This window comes from Budorcas taxicolor, chromosome 20 (genome assembly GCF_023091745.1).
Source record: "Budorcas taxicolor isolate Tak-1 chromosome 20, Takin1.1, whole genome shotgun sequence".
Taxonomy (NCBI): Eukaryota; Metazoa; Chordata; class Mammalia; order Artiodactyla; family Bovidae; genus Budorcas; species Budorcas taxicolor.
The window spans coordinates 74107365-74129003 of NC_068929.1; the positions used below are offsets into that span (position 1 = coordinate 74107365).

Consider the following 21639-nt stretch of genomic DNA (forward strand, 5'->3'; position numbering starts at 1 on the left):
CTCTCTGGGAGTGGGGTGGAGGTGGACCACCCATCAGCTCCCCAGGCCCTACTGGCAGTCGTGTGTGCTGCAAGGCAACAAGTGTGTGTGCAAGCAAAGCCACAGGCATGCATGCACACACGTGTACACACACCGCTGTGCACACACACATAAGCATGAGCACACACACACAATACATAGATGCATGCACGCTGGAACACACACGTGCAAATATACTCACATGCTGGCTCATGTATATACCTGCCCACACATGCTTACATGCACACACACACCCATGTGCACACACACACGTGTAACCACACCAGGAGGATGTCCCTTGTTATGCACACACGCTTACACCCACACATGTACACACACTTGCACATGTATGTACACACATGCACACACGCATGCAGGGACATGCCTACACACGGCAGATACACTCTCACACTTGCACACGCACGGTACACACATATGCACACGGGCACACTCACATGAGCAACACACACACCCCCACATGTACACGCTCCCACACATGCACCCTCACGTAATACACACACGTGCACACCCATGCAGCCTACTTCCTCCTCGGACACCCCCCCCCCACCCCGCGGGCTGGGCTGCCTAGGACCACAGGCCACCGTTCACTGAGGCCGAGGACGGCGAGCTGACGAGTGCCCGCTGGTCCCCTGGCCTCTGGAAGTGGTTCCTGATGAGCTTGTAGATGGCGAAGCCGGGGATGACCAGGCAGGGGACCCCAGCAACAAGGACCACCACGGCGTACACCCAGCCTGGGTACTTGATTTCCTTGGATTTGGGAAATTCCTCCTGGAGAGAGAGTGGCCTCGGGTGAGCAAACCAGGCAGCCGTGGTCTCACTCGGGGCAGCGTGCCCGCCCCTCGTGATTCGCCCCTGCCTCTGAGGGAGGGGGAGCCTGCCCCCACCCTCCCACCCTGGAGGCCCAGGACTCACGTAGGCTGGGTCCCAGATGTTGTACGTCAGCTCCTCCCTGACCTCGATCACGAAGAAGAACAGGAAGATAGCAAGCATCAGCAGGGGGCTCACCACTCGCCACGTGACCTGCCAGAAGATGTTGGGCTTGTGGCCGATCATGAACTCGATGTCCCTGTTGAACCTGGAATCAGAGGCCGAGGGGCCGTTAGTCCCCGGAAGGCAGAGGGCGGCAGCGTCTCCACTCCTGGGGAGACGGACTCTCCCCTGCGATGCTGCACTCTGACCTCTCACGTCCTCCTTGGCAGACACGCCTTCTCCGGGAAGCCCCGCCATCCCGCGGGGCTACCGCCAGGCTAGACGTGTGGACTCTCGTCAGAGGCCATGTCCTCCTCGGCCCCAGGCTGACACTGATGTGCAGGGCAGATCAGAGCTGCTGGGGACCGAGGAGGGGGGCTGTCCGGCTCCCTGCCTCAGTCTCCTCAGCAGGGCAGCGGCTCTGACCCCGGGCAGCCGCACCAGCGTTCCTGGCGGTGCAGCGCTGGGGTCTTAACAGGGCCCCCTGTATGGGCTTCCGCATTTGATCTTAATTGATTTCACCGATCGTTTATGGAGCGGTGGTGAGTCCAGCTCCTATTAAGAACACTGTGCCAATCTGTGATGCCCTGGATGACTGGCCAAGGGACGGCTGACCCTGCCACACTTGTCTGCCTGTCTTTGCCTGAGCCTCTGTCTGGCAGAGGAGCCCTGCTCAGACCCCTGGGGGCAGGCCCGGCATTGCAGGACACCAGCTCCCCCCCTCCTCCAGGCAGGGTCTTGGGGAAGCCCCATCCACCCACAGCAAACGCCTGTGCACCGTCCTGCTCCTCCCATTCACCCTGAGACTGGGCTGCCCCCTGCTGCTGCTGCCAGCGCCCTTCCCGAGGCCTGGGGGCATCTGGACGCTGCAGACGGCGGGGCCTGCACCCCACTGCGAGCTCCACGGCCTCTCCGTTGCCCTCCAGGCTCAGGCCACCCCCACCCCACGCCGGACAGAAGAGACACCTGCGCGGCCCTGCGCACCCCCTACCATGGGGCTTCCCGCCCCCAGCCCCTACCTGTCCACGCCGTACACATAGACCACGGAGAACATCTCGAAGAAGGCGATGACGAGCAGGGGGATGGAGCCCGCGTAGCTGTCCAGGAGAGACAGCCAGTACTGGCCGGAGTTCAGTGTGAAAATGAAGGCGATGAGGTACGTCCCCAAGCAGATGAGGCCTGTGGCAGCAGAGAGCGGGGTGCCGTCACGGGCGTCTGCCCCGCGCCTGCCGCAGCCTCCCTCTGGCCGCTGCGCCACGGCCCCGCCCACAGCCTCACGGGCCCCGCCCACACCACCCGCAGACCCCGCCCACAAGCCCATAGGCCCCGCCCACCTGTAAGCAGCTCCTTGGGCCACTTCTTGGGGATGACGTTGAGGTCCTGCAGGGGCACGACCACACCCTCCATGTTGCCGAACATGGACGACAGGCCCAGGCAGAAGAGCATGATGAAGAAGAGGATGGACCAGAGGGGCGCCACCGGCATCTTGGTGATGGCCTCGGTGAAGACGATGAAGGCCAGCCCGGTGCCCTCCACGCCCTGCAGGGTGGCAGGCGCGTCAGCCAGAGCCGTCCGAGGTGCCCACTGGCCGGTCTGGCCCTGACCCTGGACGGCTCTGCACCCGCCCGGCCGGCACCCACGCAGTCGTGGCTGACGCGGGCCATTCTGTGGCGTGACTGCAGCTCTTGGCGTTTAGCTCCAGGTGTATTTAAAAGGCTGAACTGGTTACATCGCTGCGAAGTTGACCACATTGTCCTGCGGTGGTCGGGGCCCCGTGCAGCCCAGACAGAAACACTGGGCAGATGGGCGTGGACCGCCATCCGGTTGCCGGTGGATGCCCCCACCCCGCCCACAGCCGAGGCCATCACACAAACCGACTTCAGCGGGCCCGAGCGAGACCCTGAAACAGACCCCTGGATGTGCGCCCACCAGTGCTCAGAGCGGCCCGCGGGGCAGGCAGCGCCATGAACGTGCTTGTGGGTGCGTAAGGACGGCACTCTGCATGGAGTGGCCCATGCAGGTGAGTGAGGCCTTGGGCACTGGGCCCCTTTCTCGAGGCTCAGGGTTCCCAGGGGTTGAACCTCCGCAGAGTGCCCTGAGCTCGGAGGGGCTGAACGAGGAGCCAGTGGATCCGGCGGGATCCCGCAGGGCCCATGGCCCCGTGACGGCATCTGCACGCATTCCTGGGACACAAGGATTCCGAGGGCCATGGGGAGGTTGCAGGGGGTCGTCGCAGCGCTGTGGGGCCGACATCACAGAGGAGCAGTCCGGGAGGCCTGACACCCTTGTACCCGTGGGAGAGCAGAAGCCCGTCAGCACTGCCCAGGGCTGGGGGCGGGCGTTCCCGGCTGACGGAAGACTACCAGGGGTGCAGGAGGCATAAACCGACTAACCCCCCACAAACTGAGCTTCCAGGCGAGAGCTGGCACCTTGAGACGGTCGCTTTTTAAAAGGAAGGGGGATTGAGACGCGCGGTCCCTGTGACGTTCCCCAGGGAGAGCCGAGTGGGGAGGACCCTCTGCTGCGGCCACTCCGGGAAGGATGTGCTGTGCCTGGAGAAGCAGTGCCAGGCCCTCAAAAATGCTCAACGCGCCCCCGAAATGGTGTGTGGCCCCCAATGAGAGAGTTGCAAAGCTAAGATCGGTAGATGCGGCCCACGAGCAATCACGGCAGATGTTGCTCGGCCTGGGGGCTGGCACTCGAGCTGGTGTGCGTCAGGGAGGGGCTCCCGGGAGCCCGATGGCCACCAGTGACTTCAGAAGGACAGTGACGATGACTCTGACCTTTGTGTAGGAGAAATTACGGTAAAAACGGACCATGGGGTGTTTCTGTGTGTTTGACGTGAGGCCACGGGAGAGGTCAGGCCCACAGAAGGCGCCTCATGGCCTCACGTGCGGGGCTCACGGCCCAGGAGATGCTGGTGCCCTAGGGCAGTGCCTGGACCCCGCAGGGCAGGATAGCCAGGGTGGGCAGCCGTGTGGCCGAACTGGACTCCCAGGGGAGGCTCGGTGTCCACCCGAGGTGCCCGCTGCCCTGGCCCTACCTGCGAGAGGAAGGTGTCCATGTCGCAGGCCTGGAACCTGAGCTTGGCGTAGGCCGCGGGGTCGGAGGCGTTGCACCACTGCTGCATCTCAGCAAAGTTCTCCTGCGTCACGTTGCCTTCGGGCAGGTCGAACCCGTTGACGAGCGTCAGGATGTTCCTGGAGAAAGAGCGAGGCTGACACCCGTCCGGGGGGGCTCCTCGGGGGCGGAGGCGGGGGCGGGGCCGCTGCGGCTGCCGGGCGCCCGCGGGCCACTCACGCGCTGAAGCAGTCGTCGTAGCGCTCGGTGGCCCGGAAGCCAATGATGGAGTAGACCACGGTGGCCGCGTACACGGACGTGAAGCCGTTGATCACGGACACGATGACCGAGTCCATCTCGCAGTTATTGCTGGGGACGGAAGTGGCGTCGATGAGCACAGCCCAGGGGGTGCGGTGTCCACACGGCCAGCCCACGTCAGCACAGGAGGCCAGAGCTGCGTCTTGTGCCGGCCGGACAGGCTGAGCCACTGCTGGGCAGGGAGCGGGGAGGGCTCGCCGAGCACCAGGTGACGGCCCCCACACCCGCTGCAGCCTGCAGGCCCCTCAGTGCCCCCATGCCCTGGGGACCCTGGAGCTGGGGCTGAAGACCCTGGTGTTCAGGTCCCCGCTCGGCCAGCGTCTGCTCTGGGCTCAGGAGGTGGCTCATCAGCCCTACTCGCGCAGGATGGCCTGGACCTTCCAACCACCAGCCACAGAGGCCTCGAAGAGGTGGCCTGGGCCGGGTGCCCCCACCCCAGGCCTGGACGCCTCCCTCCCTTTCCTTACCCCCTCCCTGCCCCCACAAATGCTGGCCCCCAGCCCACCCCAGGCCTTCATGGCTGAGGACACCCCATCTCCACCTCGACACCTAAAGCCTCCCTCAGCTTGGTGCATGACCCCTGACCTCCCACCCGCCTTCCGGGCGCCTCTGTCAAGAACTCCCAGGGAAACGCAAATCAGACCCCAGTGAGGGCCAACACAGGGGGACACAGGTTCGATCCCTGGTCTGGGAAGATCCTGCGGGCTGCAGAGCAACCAAGCCTGTGGGCCACAAGAGAAGACACCGTTCGCTGCAGCTGGAGAACGTGAGCGTGAAGTCGTTCAGTCGTGTCCGGCTCTTTGCGACCCCGTGGCCTGTAGCCTACCAGGCTCCTCTGTCCGTGGGATTTTCCAGGCAATAGTCCTGGAGTGGATTGCCATTTCCTTCTCCAGGGGATCTTCCCAACCCAGGGATCGAACCCGAGTCTCCCACATCGTAGACAGACGCTTTACCATCTGCAATCTCAGCCAAAAGGCCCTAACTGGAGAAAGCCGACACAAAGCAAGGAAGACCCAGGGCAGGCCAAAAAAAAAAATTGCTACTAAAAAGCAAACACGAAGCTCAGTGAGCTGCCACACCCTCCCCTGTGGCCGGAACCCAAACGTCTGAGAGTGACAGGCGTGGGCGAGGGCGGGGAGGACCCAGCACTCCCACACACCCTACAGGGGCTGCAGCGGGGAAGTGGCTCCTCAGACGGTTAGACCTGCAGCCGCCATGAGGCCCAAGGCCCCCACGCCTCAGGGCACACGCGCGGGGGCACAGACAGGTGCTCACGGAGCTGGAGCACAGACATCTCAGCAGCCAGAGAGCCGGCACGGCCCAGCGAGGCCCGTCTGCAGGCCAAGGACAAGCTGGCCCCGGGAGACAGACGGACACGAAGGCCAAGGACGCCCCGGCCTCAGGAGAGAGACGGACACGCAGGCCAAGGACGCCCCGGCCTCAGGAGAGAGACGGACACGCAGGCCAAGGACAAGCTGGCCTCAGGAGAGAGACGGACACGCAAGCCAAGGCACGGGGGGGCGGGGGCCGGCTGCAGCTGCTCCCCACAGCTCCTGAGAACGCCTTCAGCTGGGAGCTGGCCTGCCTGCCTCTAGCCCCACCGCCCACGATCCGGGAGACTCGGAGCCGCAGCTCTGGCGAGCGCCCGCCCCGCTCCAGCCTCGCACCTGCGCCTGGAGGAGCAGCCCCCGCCCCCGGGGCCCGCGCCCGGCGCACTCACTGGACAGAGTTGTAGCTGGAGAAGGAGATGAGGCCCCCAAAGGCCAGGGAGAAGGAGTAGAACACTTGGGCCCCTGCGTCCAGCCAGGCGGCCGGCTTGGCCAGCTCCGCGACCTGCACAGACAGAGGCCCTCAGCCGCGCACCACAGCGTGGGGGGGCCCAGGCGGGGCGGCCAAGCGGGGGACAGGGGCCGGGAGGCCAGGGGCAGCTGAGGCCACCTAGCAGAGGCCGGAGGGAACATGACCCCAAGGCCCTCTGCCCTGAGCCACACGCGGGCTGGCTTGCACTGCCCTCACAGGCCCGGCCGGTGTCCAGGGACCAGTGGGGTCGCGGAGCCCAGGGGTGGGCAGGCAGCCTAGACTCACGTTGGGCGTGAAGAGGAAGACGATGCCGCTGGTGGCTCCCTTCAGCGTCAGGCCCCGGATGAGAAAGATGGTCAGGACGACGTAGGGCAGCGTGGACGTGATGTACACGGCCTGGGGGAGGCGGCAGCTGTGGGCCGGGGGCCCAGCGCGGGGAGGAGGGCTGAGCCCGGGACCGTGCCCCCTCCTCCCACACCCTGGGCCCCACCTCCCCCTCTGCTCTCCGTGTCCTCTCGTGACCACGGTCACCGTTCCGCTCCCGCCACCCAGACGGGCGCCACAGGCGCCCCCGCCCGCGGCTTCTGAAGCGTGTGTTTGGGCCTGTCTGGTCCAGCACTGAGTGTGGGGCGCTGCCCAGGCAGGTGGCGGGCAGGGCCGGACCCTCAGGGCTGCTGAGCGCCCGCAGCCCCGCACCTTCCCGGTGGTCTCGATGCCCCGGATGGTGCAGGCGTAGAGCACGCTCCAGGCGCACGTCAGGGCCAGCAGGATCCACCACTGCACGGAGCCCGAGTCCTCGATGGAGGTGGCGATGTTGAGGGTCTCGCGGTACCAGAAGTAGTCCACGGGCGAGCTGCGGGCGCACTCCTCCACGGGACCTGGCGCAGCGCCCCGGTGAGGGCCGCGGGCGGCGAGCGCCCAGGACGCTGACAGGCGCCAGGGCGCGCCGCACACGCGCGCCCGCGTGTGCACACCCACACGCAGCAGACAGCACGCACCACATACACGTGTGTGCACGCCCACAGGGACCCACGCAGCAGACAGCATCACAGTGAACTCACTCGCGTGTGCACACCCACACGCAGCAGACAGCATCACAGTGAACTCACTCGTGTGTGCACGCCCACACTCAGCAGACAGCACGCACCACATACACGTGTGTGCACACCCACAGGGACACACGCAGCAGACAGCATCACAGTGAACTCACTCGCGTGTGCACACCCACACGCAGCAGACAGCATCACAGTGAACTCACTCGTGTGTGCACACCCACACGCAGCAGACAGCATCACAGTGAACTCACTCGTGTGTGCACGCCCACAAGGACACACGCAGCAGACAGCATCACAGTGAACTCACTCGCGTGTGCACGCCCACAGGGACACACGCAGCAGACAGCATCACAGTGAACTCACTCGCGTGTGCACACCCACACGCAGCAGACAGCATCACAGTGAACTCACTCGTGTGTGCACGCCCACAAGGACACACGCAGCAGACAGCATCACAGTGAACGCACTCGTGTGTGCACACCCACACGCAGCAGACAGCATCACAGTGAACGCACTCGTGTGTGCACACCCACACGCAGCAGACAGCATCACAGTGAACTCACTCGTGTGTGCACGCCCACAAGGACACACGCAGCAGACAGCATCACAGTGAACTCACTCGCGTGTGCACGCCCACACTCAGCAGACAGCACGCACCACATACACGTGTGTGCACGCCCACAGGGACACACGCAGCAGACAGCATCACAGTGAACTCACTCGCGTGTGCACACCCACAAGGACACACGCAGCAGACAGCATCACAGTGAACTCACTCGCGTGTGCACACCCACAGGGACACACGCAGCAGACAGCATCACAGTGAACTCACTCGTGTGTGCACACCCACAGGGACACACGCAGCAGACAGCATCACAGTGAACTCACTCGCGTGTGCACACCCACAGGGACACACGCAGCAGACAGCATCACAGTGAACTCACTCGCGTGTGCACACCCACAGGGACACACGCAGCAGACAGCATCACAGTGAACTCACTCGCGTGTGCACACCCACAGGGACACACGCAGCAGACAGCATCACAGTGAACTCACTCGTGTGTGCACACCCACACTCAGCAGACAGCACGCACCACATACACGTGTGTGCACGCCCACAGGGACACACCCTACAGCATGCACAACACACTTGTACATGTGCACACACATGCACACTTCTGTGAACGTGTGTGCACACGAACATGCTTGCAGACACACGTAAGCATGCACACACCAAACAGACTTGCACGTACATTCACGTGCAGACCCGTGCACACACTCGTGCACACAGGGAGTCTTTGGGGGGGCCTCATGCCAAAGCCCACACTGGGGGGCTCTGTTCAGCCTAGCATCCCAGGGCCCTGGTGGCCCCCCTGGGCTCAGGGACCCCAGTGAGACCCTGCCAAGGCGGGAGCGGTCTAATCCTGACAGACCCTCCCACCCCACGCTGCCCACACCCCCTGCAGGGCCCTGGGTGCGGCAGGGAGGCCATGCCCCTTTCTAGGCTCGCGTTTTTGCTAAACTTGGGTGACAACCACGTGGATGTTAGAGATTCAGGGGTTGCTGCTCATGGGCCAGCTCCGCCCCCCCCAGCCCACCGAGGGCTCACCTGTCTGGTTGGCATTGAGCGGGCACTGGCTCCAAGGCAGGGGTTCCTGGAAGGAGTTGAAGAAGTACCACATGACCCAGGCGATGATGGTGTTGTAGTAGAGGCCCACCATGAAGGACACGAACATGGACGCGATGCCTGGGGGAGAGAGGACGCCAGTGCAGGGGCGGGGGTCACTGCTGAAGTGGGGGTCACTGCTGAAGTGGGGGTCACTGTTGAGGCGGGGGGTCACTTCTAGGATGGGGGGTCACCATTGAGGCGGGGGGTCACTGCTGGGATGGGGGTCACTGCTGAAGTGGGGGTCACTGCTGGGCTGGGGGTCACTGCTGAAGTGGGGGTCACTGCGGGAGGGGGGTCACTGCTGGGCTGGGGGTCACTGCTGAAGTGGGGGTCACTGCTAGAGGCAGAGGTCACTTCTAGGATGGGGGTCACTGCGGGAGGGGGGTCACTGCTGGGTAGGGCATCATGGCTGGGATGGGGGCTTTGCTGGAGTATGAGGGTGCCGGGGTGAGGATAACAGCTAGGCTGTGCAGTCACTGCTGGGGTAGGGGATCACTGCTGGGATGGGGGTGCTGGTCGCTGGAAGGGGGTCACTGTGGAATGAAGGGTCAGTGCTGGAGTGAAGGCAATCTCTGGGGGGCCCTCCTGGCCCACTGAGTGTGAGTGAACAAAAGAGTCCCGAACCTCAGGAAGGCGCCCTCCTAGTCCCTGCTCTGGGCAGGAAGTGGGGGGCTCTGCTCTCCCCCTGTATCTGCCCTGCTGGGCCCTGTGTTCCCCGGGGACCCAGGACAGCCTCTCCAGCCCACACCGCGCCCCCCTCCAAGAGAGTCTACGGAAGGGGTGGCAACAGCCTCAGGGTGGGAGCTGTGGAGCCCGGGGCTGTGTCCTCCCTGAAAGGTGAAGGGAAGAGGGGGCAGCGTGTGCTGCCAGCCCGGACCCCAGGCTGAGCCTGGGCACGGACGCACCTAAGCCCTTGAGGGCCGGGTGGATGGCGCTCCAGACGCCCACGCTGCCCTTGCGCAGCCGCTGCCCGATAGCGAACTCCAGGTACAGCAGCGGGATCCCCTCCAGGACCAGCAGGATGAGGAACGGAATCATGAATGCTCCTGCGGGCGCGTGGGGGCGTGGTCAGGGCGGTCACGTGACTAAGGACGCCGCCCTTGACCACGCCCTTCATGGTCATCGAGTTGTTTTGGGGGGGCCTTGCACCTTCTCCTCGAGGTGGCCGGCTCATCCGCGGTCCCCATAAGACGCTGCCTGCCCCCCAGTCCCTGGAGCGCTAGGATGGCGTCTGTGTGTGGGAGGAGGCCGGGGCGGGGGGCACGCGCCGGGTCATGAGCCCCGTGGGGGTGTGGACCCTGGCATCCTCACTCGACGGTGAGGAAGGGGTAAAGGCCAGGAGCTCAGAAGCCGGCCCAGACCCCGTGCAGAAAGGGGTCTGCATCTGAGCCCTGGGGACCCTGCTCTGGGCCAGGGAGCAGCCGGACCTGGGGTCTGTGTCTGCCCTCGCTGATGGGTCCCAGGGCCTGGCCCGGCCCCGAGCAGGGGCCCCGTGAACACCTGCCTTCATGGTGCACGTGGCCCACCATCCCAGACCCCAGAAGGGGTGAGCCCCCTCCTGCTGCTCCATCCTCCGCCCCGGCCCGTGGTTTAACCAGCCGCCCGGGCTCCTCCCCCTGACCCGGGCTCGGGGGGAACCCGGGGGAAGGCAGCCTGTCCAGTGCGCCCGGCCTGGCCCGGTGCTGAGCCGGGTGCAGTGCTGCCGCCGTTACCAAAGGTCGCCAGCTCTAGTCTGCAGGCAGCTCGGGAGCTGAAACTGGCCGAAAAGGATTGGAAACACTTGCTTCAGGGCTTAAGAGTGGATTCAGGTCCAGTCTGAGAGGGCCTTGTGGTCGGGCTCCCTGGTTACCGGGACCGCCAGCACTGGCCTGGGACGCCCACCCTGAGGTCCCCCGCTCTGTTCCGGGGTCCCATGTGGCCTGCCATGGGCTAAGGTCACCCCCTCTGTCCCGGGGTCCGGCGCAGCCTGCCGAGGAGTGAGGTCCCCACTCTGTCCTGGGGTCCCACGTGGCCTGCCACAGGCTGAGGTCCTCCCCTCTGTCTCGGGGTCCCACGTAGCCTGCCACGGGCTAAGGTCACCCCCTCTGTCCCGGGGTCCTGTGCAGCTGCCAAGGAGTGAGGTCCCCCGCTCTGTCCCAGGGTCCGGCATGGCCTGCTGCAGGCTGGGGTCCCCCCTCTGTCCCGGGGTCCACGTGGCCTGCCACGGGCTAAGGTCACCCCATCTGTCCCGGGGTCTGGCGCAGCCTGCCGAGGAGTGAGGTCCCCCGCTCTATCCCAGGGTCCCACATGGCCTGCTGCAGGCTGAGGTCACCCCTCTGTCCTGGGGTCCCGTGTGGCCTGCCGCAGGCTGAGGTCCCCCCTCTGTCCCGGGGTCCCATGTGGCCTGCTGCAGTCTGAGGTCCCCCCTCTGTCCCAGGGTCCCGTGTGGCCTGCCGAGGAGTGAGGTCCTCCGCTCTGTCCCGGGGTCCCGCATGGCCTGCCGTGGGCTGAGGTCCCCCCTCTGTCCCGGGGTCCGGCGCAGCCTGCCGAGGAGTGAGGTTCCCCCCTCTGTCCCGGGGTCCCGTGTGGCCTACCACAGGCTGAGGTCACCCCCACCCCCTCTGTCCCGGAGTCCCGCATGGCCTGCCGAGGAGTGAGGTCCCCCCTCTGTCCCGGGGTCCCACATGGCCTGCTGAGGAGTGAGGTCCCCCGCTCTGTCCTGGGGTCTGGCGTGGCCTGCCACAGGCTGAGGTCTCCCCTCACCCCGGTTCGTGCAGCCCCGTCTCCCTGCCCTCCTCTGAGCACCTCCCCTCGTCCTCCCCGCCCCACCTCCACCTCCCGACACACACGTTCTCTGCGCCCCTCAAACGGCTTAGACCCTTCCCTTGTGCCTGCTTCTCTCCTGGATGCCAGCGGGGCTGCAGCCTTCCCACACTGGCCTCCTGGGCAGTGTGGGTGTCAGACCTGAGCTCGAGGCCCCCACTGGTGTGGCACGTGTATACATGTGTGTGCATGTGTGTGCCTCGATGTGTACGTGCATGTGCCATCCACACACGTGTGTGTCCATGTGTATGTGAATGAGTGTGTATGTGAGCACATGGGTGCCTCCACATGTATCCAGACACTTGGTGTAACTGTGACACGTGTGTACGAGTATGCATGCGTGTCCTTGTGTATGTATGGCGTGCATGGATGTGCACATGTAAGAGTGAGTGTGTGTGTAGGTGTGTTTGAGTGTGTCCATGTGTACTCTTGTGCCTGAGCGTGCGTGTGCGTGTGTGTGTGGAAGGGGACCTGGAGCACGTGGTCGGGGGCTCCCAGCCTCTGCGCCCGGCTCCCCGCTTGCCTCCTGGGCTAATCCCTCGGCCTTTTCTCTCTCTCCTCCTCACCTGCCTCCCGGGTGCCCTCTCGCTGAGGGCCCGGGCCCCAGGGCCAGCGGCACTTTCTCCCACCCGTGGACCACCCTCGGTCCCCATGCCAGGAAGCTGCAGGGCCACTGGCCGCATGCCTGGCCCCGACGTGGGGCTCCAGGCGTAAGCTTCTTCCAATGGCCGCATGCCTGGCCCCCCGACCTGGGGCTCCGGGCGTAAGCTTCTTCCACGGCTGGTGCTGTGTGGAGCGGGGGGTGGTGTGCCGAGGGTCAGGGGGCGAGGGTGTGGGCTGGGACGCAAGGAAAGGCACCAGGAAGGGGCCCCCCCAGGCCGGACCCCTCGACAGAGGAGAGCCAGCAGCCCGGGGTCTGGGGCTCCGCCAGCTGCGGGCTCAGCGCCCGTCCGTCTGTCTGTGGAGGTAAAGGTGAAGTAACACTTGCCTCTCTGAGGTTCTCAGGAGCTGGATTTGAAAACCTGTGGGGCAAAACCACCAGGAAGAAAACAAGCTCCCCATCCCATCCCTTCCTCTCATGATGCCACTTTTACCCCGGACTCCCTGCCCTTCCACTACCGTTGGGAAACTCCTATTCATCCTTGAAAACCCCACTCAGACAGCCTCTCCTCCAGGAAGCCTCCCCTGCTCCCCGTGGTCCTGGGACCTACACCAGCCCCCCCAGCCACCCCCACAAGCTCCTCCAGGACCGGAGGCTCTCAGCTTCTACAGAGGCAGGGAGGGTGGGGCCAGGGCACGCCCACCACAGCCCCCAGAGGTGGCAGGGCCCAGTGAGCCCTCCATCCCCACATGGTGGGGCCCGCCTGGCGGGCACCCCCGGCCCTGGCAGCACCGACTGGAGGCCCCTTGCGCTCCTCAGGGATGGGCGGCTCTTGGCTCCCTTTGTGGGTTGGGTCTTCTGTCTGTGAACTGACCCCTCTGCTTCGGGGCTGGGAATGGGGGTGTCAAACAAAGGGGCAGGGCGGCCTGCAGGTCTTAGGAAGCAGGAAAGACACGGAGTGCCCAGCACCCGGCGGTTCCAAAGGTCCTGGGAGACAAGAGTGGAAGCCGTCAGCCCCGAGGAGGGACACACGTGCAGAGAGATGCGGGGGTGGGAGGGTGGACACGCCCCGCAGGGAGCAGGGGTTCCAGGGACTCAGGAAGCAAGGTGGGGGAGGGGAGCGGGGCGAGGGCCTCGAGAACACCCGGGCGCAGGTCAAGCCCACAGGGCGCAGGGTCAGGTGGGGCACCTCTCTGCCTCGGGGTCCCCCAGGAGCGCCCGGCTTTTGTGACCACAGACCCTTAGCCGCCTCCAGGAGGGAGCCCAGTGGAAACGGAGGCTGCTGCTGCCCTTCCCCCTGCCCCGCAGCATCCAGAGCGGACAGGAGCCGAGGGGGCCTTGCTCCCATGGGCGGGCTCCCGGGGACACTGCCCACTTCCCCAGACACCCTGGAGGGCCGCGGGTCCCTCTTCCACTTCCCCGAAGCGCAGGGGAGGACCGCCGCCTGCCCTCGCCCGTGGCCTCCCCAGCACCCCCGCCCCACTGCCCTTGGTCAGGACTCAGGGCCGCTAGGCTGTGGAGCCGGCCCTGGGGGGTGGGGGGCAAAGCCGCGTGGCAGGTCCTGCCTCCCCTGGTTCTCCCTGCTGGCTGCTGGGGCCCGGTCCTTGCAGGTCTGTGGGGGCCCAGCCGGCCTCCAGGTGACAGGCACCAGGTTCCCCCGCACCAGGGGACTCCAGAGCCTGTGGCACTGCTCTGAGGGCATGGAGGTGGAGAGGAGGCCCGAGCCTGGCCCAGCATCTAGAGTCACGACCCCTGGGCCCTGTGCTTCCGAGGGCCCTGCTCGGCGGGGTCCCCAGGGTGGCGCCCAGCCTGTGTGCACCTGCAGGCTCGCTGGATGGTCAGAGGGGCGCCATGCTGGGGAGGACAGAGCCGGGCGGGGAGTGGAGGCGCCCCCGTGTGGCACCCCTCCTGGCACTCGGGAGGGCTGGGTGGGGGCGCCATGGTGGGGAGGACAGAGCCGGGCGGGGAGTGGAGGTGCCCCTGGGTGGCACCCCTCCTGGCGCTCGGGAGGGCAGGGTGGGGCTCAGGGGACGGAGAGCTGAGCCAGCAGCTGGCCTGCAGACCCCAGCCTTGTGGTCAGAAGGGCAGACCGCAGTGTGCACAATGTCCGCCTGCTGACTGGACTCACAAGCGAGTGTGCAGACCCCAGCACGACGGCCCGACGGGGTGCTCACCCAGGGACACGGGAAGGAAGGCGCGTGCAGGCCTGGAGCGGGGCCCAGCGAGGGGCACAGAGGACGAGGAGGACATCCCTGGTCCGTGGGGGGCCGGGTGCGGGAGCCACGGGAGGGCCCCACCTCCCTGAGCCCAGGGAGGCAGCAGCCGGCCCTCCTCAAACCCAAGCGAGCTGAGACCTACCCTCTGTCCCGCCCCCAGGCCCATCCACGTCCGCCTCCGCCTCCGGGAGCAAACCTGCCTTTAGGGGCCCGCTCCTTCAGCCTCACAGGCCCCGCCACCTGCCCGGTGCAGACCCTTGGGGAGCACAGATGCCAGTGGAGCGCGGGAGGGCGGCCAGCCTGCGGGTGGCGGGCAGTGGGCACAGCGCTTGCTCACCGGGCTCCCACCCCATAGTCGGGGTCACGCAACGTGCACACAGCTGCTCACAGCTACACTCACAGCAAACGCCACAAACGCTGCTGACGGTCAAGCCTAAACTGTGGGTCTTCACTGTGGCTCTCTCTCCTTTTCTGTATAGACTTTTCCCCCCATAATATAAAGTTAAAAATAAAGCAAAAGATCATTTACTTTTTGAATTACCCAAAACTCCTGGAAATAATTGGAGACTAACTAAGCGTTTGCCAAATCAGAATGGATGGGCTGGTGTGGGAGGCCCCCTAGGACCCTTGCAGGTGGGCTCCTCAAGCCACACAGCTGCTCCCCACTCCACAGCTGGGGCTTCGGGAATGGGAGTGTCACCCTGACGAGTCAGCAGCCACCCCTGCCTTGGCCTCAGGGATGGTCTCCTGGGCATGGAGGGTGGGCCACTGGGCTCCCAGCCCACAAGGTGGCCCAGAGGACAGTGGACGGGCCTCCTGAGGGATGGGAGTGAGGGGGCGGGGTCCTGACCCACGGCAGGGCTGTGGTGTCCCCCTCCCCCAAGTTTGGGGGCAGTATCCAGCCAGCAGCATCCTCCCAGCTGCCCCCGGGCTCCCAGTCAGGGTGCACCCGGCCTCCTGGGGGTCTGAGCTTGTGGTGTCTGCTCCGGTCAACCCTGGGAAGACCCCTAAGCTGCTTCTAGCATGTTCCCCCCAGGAGTCCCTCCCCAGCTCTGGGGTCAAGCCCCCTCTTCTCAGGGGCCAGCGATGGGCCTTCACCCACCAGCGGGGTCAACCCGGAGTGGCTGCCAAGTCCCATGAGCAGGGGAGCAGCCAGGCCCTCCTCCTGGTGCCCGAGGCAGGGGCCCTTCCCCAGGACAGCCCCCGGGGAGTTGTGACAGCAAGTTGCCGAGGAAGGGCCAGCGGCCTCCCTGAGGGCCCCCTGGGCACAGGCTGTGACTCAGGCTGGGGCCCCGACCTCCTGGGCTCGGCGGGCCCCAGCCCCAGAGGTGACAGCCTCAGCCCAGGAAGCGCCAGCTGGCCCAGAGGTTCCGATGACACACCCTCCCTGCCAGGCGGCTGAGCCCTTGGCGATTCAGGGGGGCCGCCAGGGGTACCCAGGACAGCCCCTTCCACCTGCTTCTCTGGAGGACACTCGCGTCACAGAGCCACAGGGGGCCCGCAGTTTCTCCATATGAGAACTCTCTTGTGCTGCCCAAGGCAGGGGTCAAGAGTCCCCAGAGCCAGGAGCATCCCCAGGCCTCCTCCCTGTGTCCAGCTCCCTGGGCCGGCGTGGGGCCACAGGGGGCCATGGTGTGACCTCTGTCCCTGCAGCCCCCACACACCCGGAAGGTAGGTGGAGGGACGGGGCCATGGGGACCCAGGTCCAGAGCCTGCCCGGGTCAGAGCAGGTCCAGGGTCAAGGCAGGGCTCCTGGGTCCTAGAGGGCCTGGCCTACCCCACCCCACAAGACCCGGGACGCGCGGGGCCCAGGCACCGGGGCCCAGGAGGCCACAGAGGATGTCCCTGCCCGCCCGTTCTCTGGGCGGGGCCCCCAGCCCCGGGGGGGCCGCGGCTGCAGGGGTCGTCCTGCCCGCCCGCCGCCCGCCTACCTCCGCCGTGGCTCTGGCACAGGTAAGGGAAGCGCCACACGTTGCCCAGGCCCACACAGAAGCCCACGCAGGTCAGCATGTACTGGGCCTTGTTGTCCCACTTGGGCCGCGAGCCGCTCTCCTCCTGCTCAATGCGCTCCAGCTCGCCCAGCGACGGGATCCGGGCCTCCAGGCCAGGGTTGGGCAGCGCCAGCCTCACCATGGTGGTCCGGGCGGGTCCGCGAACTCAGCGAGTGGCCACCGGCCAGAGCCCCGGGGCTTTATAGGAAACCTTTGGCACCTCACCCCAGCACCTGGGCTGAAAGGAAGCGTCAGCAGATCCCAAGGGCGAGGCCGCCAGACTGTTAATGCCTTATCTGCAGAGGCGCCTGGACCCTCCACCGGCGGCCGTCAGCTCCGCCCCTGTGCAAACGGGACCCATCGGCTCAGGTGAGCCTGGCCCCCACCGCTCCCCGCCCACACCAAGCACTCGTGGGGCAGAGACACCCGACAGTAAGATGCTGCCTGGCTCTGCAGGACACCGGAGCCTGCCCACCACACCTCCCCTCATGGCGTGCACACCGGATGCTCCGGGGCAGAGGCCCCCGATGGTCAGACGGCAGACACTGCCTGGCCCCTCTGGGCTCTGAGCCGCTTCTCAGGGAGCGTGGCTTCAGCTGGGGGTCCTCCAGGAGGGGCCCTCGTCCCTGTGAGGTCCTCCCCGGGGGCTCAGAGCCATCGCCCTGACATCTCCCATCCCCCATCCTCCAGGAGGTGGGGCTTCTGTCCCTTCACTAGGAGCCTGAGCTGGGCACTGGATCAGGCCGGGAGGCTCAGGGGCCATCTGCACGTCCAGAGAGCTGGGTGACCCTCTCGGGTGGCCATAGGGGTCGTGGGAAGGTGGCCCCACCTAGCCTCCCAGCTGGGGCCACAAGAGGAGGCCCCACGGGGGCTCCATCGAAGCCAGGCTTGGGCCAGCCCTGCTGTCTACCCCCACGCCACTTCATGGATCACACTGACATTCCCGGAATAGCTCATCCAGGGAGGGCGGGTGGGGGTCACGGGAAGGGGGGTCAGGACCCTGACCTTTGCCCCCAGGATGGGGGAGGCGAGTCTGAGGAGCGTGGAGGCCTGAAGAAAGAGACCAGATACACTCCCAGGGACATCTGGTTCCGGCGACAGACGCAGACTGCAGGGCTGGGCCGGCGGGGGAGACAGAGAAAGATAGTGAGAGAGAGGCAGAGAGACAGAGAGAGACAGAGATGGAGGGAGAGACAGACAGACACCCAGAGGCAGAGAGGGAGAGAGAAGCGCAGATGGGGACAGGGTCAGAGCCGCTGGCAGGAGGCAGGGTGCAGGGCCCCCACGCTCCAGGCACTGGAGCCTCCACCAGCTCCTGAGACTCGAAGGCCGAGGGCCTCTGGGCCCGCTCACCTCGCCCCCCTGCAGCCGAGGCGCCTCCTGCTTGTCCCGGAGCCGGCCCACCCCGAAGCAGGCGCTGGCCCCGGCCCACGCCCCCGACGGCGCCCCGGGGTCAGGACTCCGGGCTCGGTCCTTCGGCTCCCGGCTTGCGTCCTCCGGCCTGTATCCACTCACCTCTCCTCGGCTCTTCACTCACGTTTGCCCCAACGACTTTTATCACAAAACAAACACGCGCTCGATAAGGAAAGCCAGAGGCTTCACGCCAGGAGCTTCTCCTTTTTCTGCACAGTTTCCTGAGCGTGAGTGATACAGACTCACCCGTGACGTGGAAACGTGCATGATTTTCACTTAACATTCTGTCTTGAGAGTGTTCCTTTCATTAAATTAAACATTTTTAAGCTTAAAATTAGATTTATTTTACTGTTTGTGCTTTGTGAAATTTTCCTTTCAAACACTGCTTCTCATAGGGAGTGTCCCACGTGCCCTGTCTGCTGTGCCCACTGCTGCCGAAGCGTCCCCCGACACGGCGCGTCTGCCGTCTGCAGCCTGTCCTCTTGTAGCTGCTGCTGAGGTGTGCTCATGAACAGGCCCAACCCCCGGGCCAGGAGCCACAGCTACCAGAGCCCCCGCCCCTCAGACTCCGCGCTCCTCAGCAGGAGACGCCCGCGAGGAGGACGCACCAGCGCCGGAGCGAGGCCCATGGCCGGCCTCGGGGACCCAGAGCAGCCAGTAATAAATAAACACATTATTCAAAAAGAGAGAGAGCATCCCCACTCCCAGAGGCCCTGCCCCTCCCCAGCACCGTCTGTCTGTCCATCCCCCTGTTGTTCTGACGGCACAGCTGGGTCTGCTCCCAGGCTCAGTGAGGCCCCTGGGCCTTCGCACCATCACCCAGCCGTCTCCCAGCAGGAAGGGCCTGTTCTGTCCACTCATCCATCTTCCCGCTGCAGGACAGCCCCGAAGCCCCTGCCCACCTCCTGGTGCCCTCGGGGAGGTACTCGCAGGCAGATGGCACCTCCCGGGCGCCACGGGGCCCGGCCGCAGAAGATGCTGGCAGACTGCGTTCAAGGGGACCGAGCCCTAACCTCCCAGTCGGCTGGGAATGCTCCGCACACACAGCCACCGCTGGCCTTTGTGCCCTTGGCCACGGGGGCCCTGTTGGCCCAAAGCGCGTGCTGGCTTTGACCTGCAACACCGCCGTCCTCCCTTGAAGCCCGTCCGGGGTGCTGGCCCCCCCCTCTGCCCTCCAGGACGCGGCCCTGCTCTCTGGGTCCCGGGGCCCCCCGAGACTCTTCCCTCACACTCAGGGTGCCGGGGACGAGAAGCCCTGCCTACCGTGCTGCCCCACCTGCCCGCCTTTAAAGGACCTTTGCCCCTCAAGTTCGTGAAGACATCCTCATGTTTAGTCCAGGAGTGTTCAGGTTGTTAAGTCAGTAACCCTCGCGGAGTTGTCAAGTGTTGCCTAAGGCAGACTTCAATCGGGAGTGGCTGGGCACCGTTGCTCAAGGAAAGAAAGAAAGTGAAGTCGCTCAGTCATGCCCGACTCTTTGCGACCCCATGGACAGTAGCCTGCACCAAGCTCCTCTGTCCATGAGAGTTTCAAGGCAAGAGTACTGGAGTGGGTTGCCATTTCCTTCACCAGGGGATCTTCCTGGCCCAGGGATCGAACCTGGGTCTCCCACATCGTAGACAGAGCTTAACCGTCTGAGCCACCAGCTCAGAGTGCCTGCCTTTCCTGCCTCCTGCAGGGCCGGCTTTGCCACAGGCGTCCACGCCTGCTGTCTCTTTCTCCACTTACGTTCTGTTCCTTCAGTCTTTTTGTCTGTCTTCTCCAGGACTCACAGCCTTTATCTCTGAAGCATTATCACAGGTCTCATACCTACCGGCCGTGTTCTTTAAGGACACATACGTTGTGGAGCAAGCTTGTAAGTCTCCACAGAAAAGCTGCTGGAATTGTGATTCAAGTGCATTCAATCTATAGCGCAGTTTAAGTGGAATCTTAACAATACAGGGTTTTTCAGACCGTGAATGCAGCGCATCTCTCCATTATGTAGGTCTGTTTTCTCTCAATAATGTTTCATAGTTTTTTAATTTTTTTTTTATTTCTCAGCTACACCTCGTGGCTTACAGGGTCTTTAGTTCCCTTACCCCGGCTTAAACTGCACCCTCAGCAGTGAAAGTGCAGACTCCTAACCACTGGACCACCCCGTTTTATTGTGTGCATGTGTGTGCGTGTGTGTGCATGTGTGTGCGTGTGTGCGTGCATGTGTGCATGTGCGTGCGTGCATGGGTGCGCGTGTGCATGTGCATGCATGTGTGTGCGTGGGTGTGCGTGCGCGTGTGTGCGTGTGTGTGTGTGTGTAGGACGTGGAGGTCTTCCGTCACATTTCTTCTTGCATCTGACATTTTTGGACGCTCTTATGAATAATACTGTTCTTATTGTTTATCTTCTCACTGTATATTGCTAACACACATAACAACACAATTCTCCTCCTCTGTCGTCCCCTTCTCCTCCTGCCTTCAAGCTTTCCCAGCAGCAGGGTCTCTTCTAATGAGTTAGCTCTTTGCATCAGGTGGCCCAAGTATTGGAGCTTCAGCATCAGACCTTCCAGTGAATATTCAGGGTTGATTTCCTTTAGGATTAACTGGTTTGATCTCCTTGCTGCCCAAGGGACTCTCAAGAGTCTTCTCCAACACCACAGTTCAAAAGCATCAATTCTTCAGCGCTCAGCTTTCTTTGCAGTCCAGCTCTCACATCCATACATGACCACAGGAAAAACCATAGCCTTGACTAGACAGACCTTTGTCAGCAAAGTGACGCCTCTGCTTCTTAACACACCGTCTAGGTTTGCCATGGCTTTCCTTCCAAGGAGCAGGCATCTTTTAATTTCATGGCTGCAGTCACCATCTGCAGGGATTTTGGAGCCAAGAAATAAAAGCTGTTACTGCTTCTACTTGTCCCCTTTCTATTTGCCATGAAATGGTGGGACCAGCTGCCGTGCTCTTCGTTTCTTGAATGTCGAGTTTTAAGCCAGCTTCTCCACTTCTTCACTTTCGTCAGTAAGCTCTTTGGTTCCTCTTCACTTCCTTCCATTAGAGTGCTATCATCTGCATATCTGAGGTTGCTGGTATTTCTTGCAGCAATCTTGATTCCAGCTTGTGTTTCATCCAGCCTGGCATTTTGCATAATGTACTCTGCATATAAGTTAAATAAGCAGGGTGGCAATATACAGCTTGACGTACTCCTTTCCCAATTTTGAACCAGTCCAGCTGTTCCATGTCTGGTTCTAACTGTTGCTTCTTGTCCTGCATACAGGTTTCTCAGGAGACAGATAAGGTGGTCTGGTATTCCCATCTGTTTAAGAATTTTCCACAGTTTGTTGTGATCCACATAGTCAAAGGCTTTATCTTTGCCTTTGACTTTTTAAAAATATAGTTGAAACGGACCAGATGGCTTATTGAAGCATTTATAAGTGGAGTCCATCCTTGATTAATTTTGTTTTTCCTATCAGATTTTATCTCAGTAGGGCTGGCAGCCAGCTTCATATTTTTCTCAGACTCCTGTTAAGAGGTTGCTCCAGACTTCAAACCCTCAGAAAATGAGCCGAGTGGTGCCGCTTCCCTGGGCCGGTGCGGATGGTGGCCCTAGGCTCAGACAGCAGGGCCAGGACAAAAAAGAGTACCGGTGACTCCTGTCCCCCGGCCACCCCGGCTGAGCCCGCCTCCAGGACCAGAGGCGGGTGGGGCCCCACGGCCCGCTGGTGTTCCAGCCGGCCAC

The 21639-nt window shown here is 63.7% G+C and overlaps 1 protein-coding gene across 1 annotated transcript; it reads right to left on the reverse strand.

The window, feature by feature from the left end:
• Positions 1-603: 603 nt before the first annotated feature.
• On the reverse strand, positions 604-16662 carry SLC6A19 (solute carrier family 6 member 19). The gene is made up of 12 exons (XM_052659230.1): positions 16461-16662; positions 9816-9956; positions 8851-8988; positions 6883-7064; positions 6472-6582; positions 6107-6219; positions 4309-4437; positions 4052-4208; positions 2343-2547; positions 2028-2187; positions 952-1114; positions 604-807 (listed from the first exon to the last, which is right to left on the reverse strand). Exons 1-12 carry the CDS (start codon positions 16660-16662, stop codon positions 604-606), a joined length of 1905 nt encoding a protein of 634 aa, XP_052515190.1.
• Between the last annotated feature and the right edge of the window lie 4977 nt (positions 16663-21639).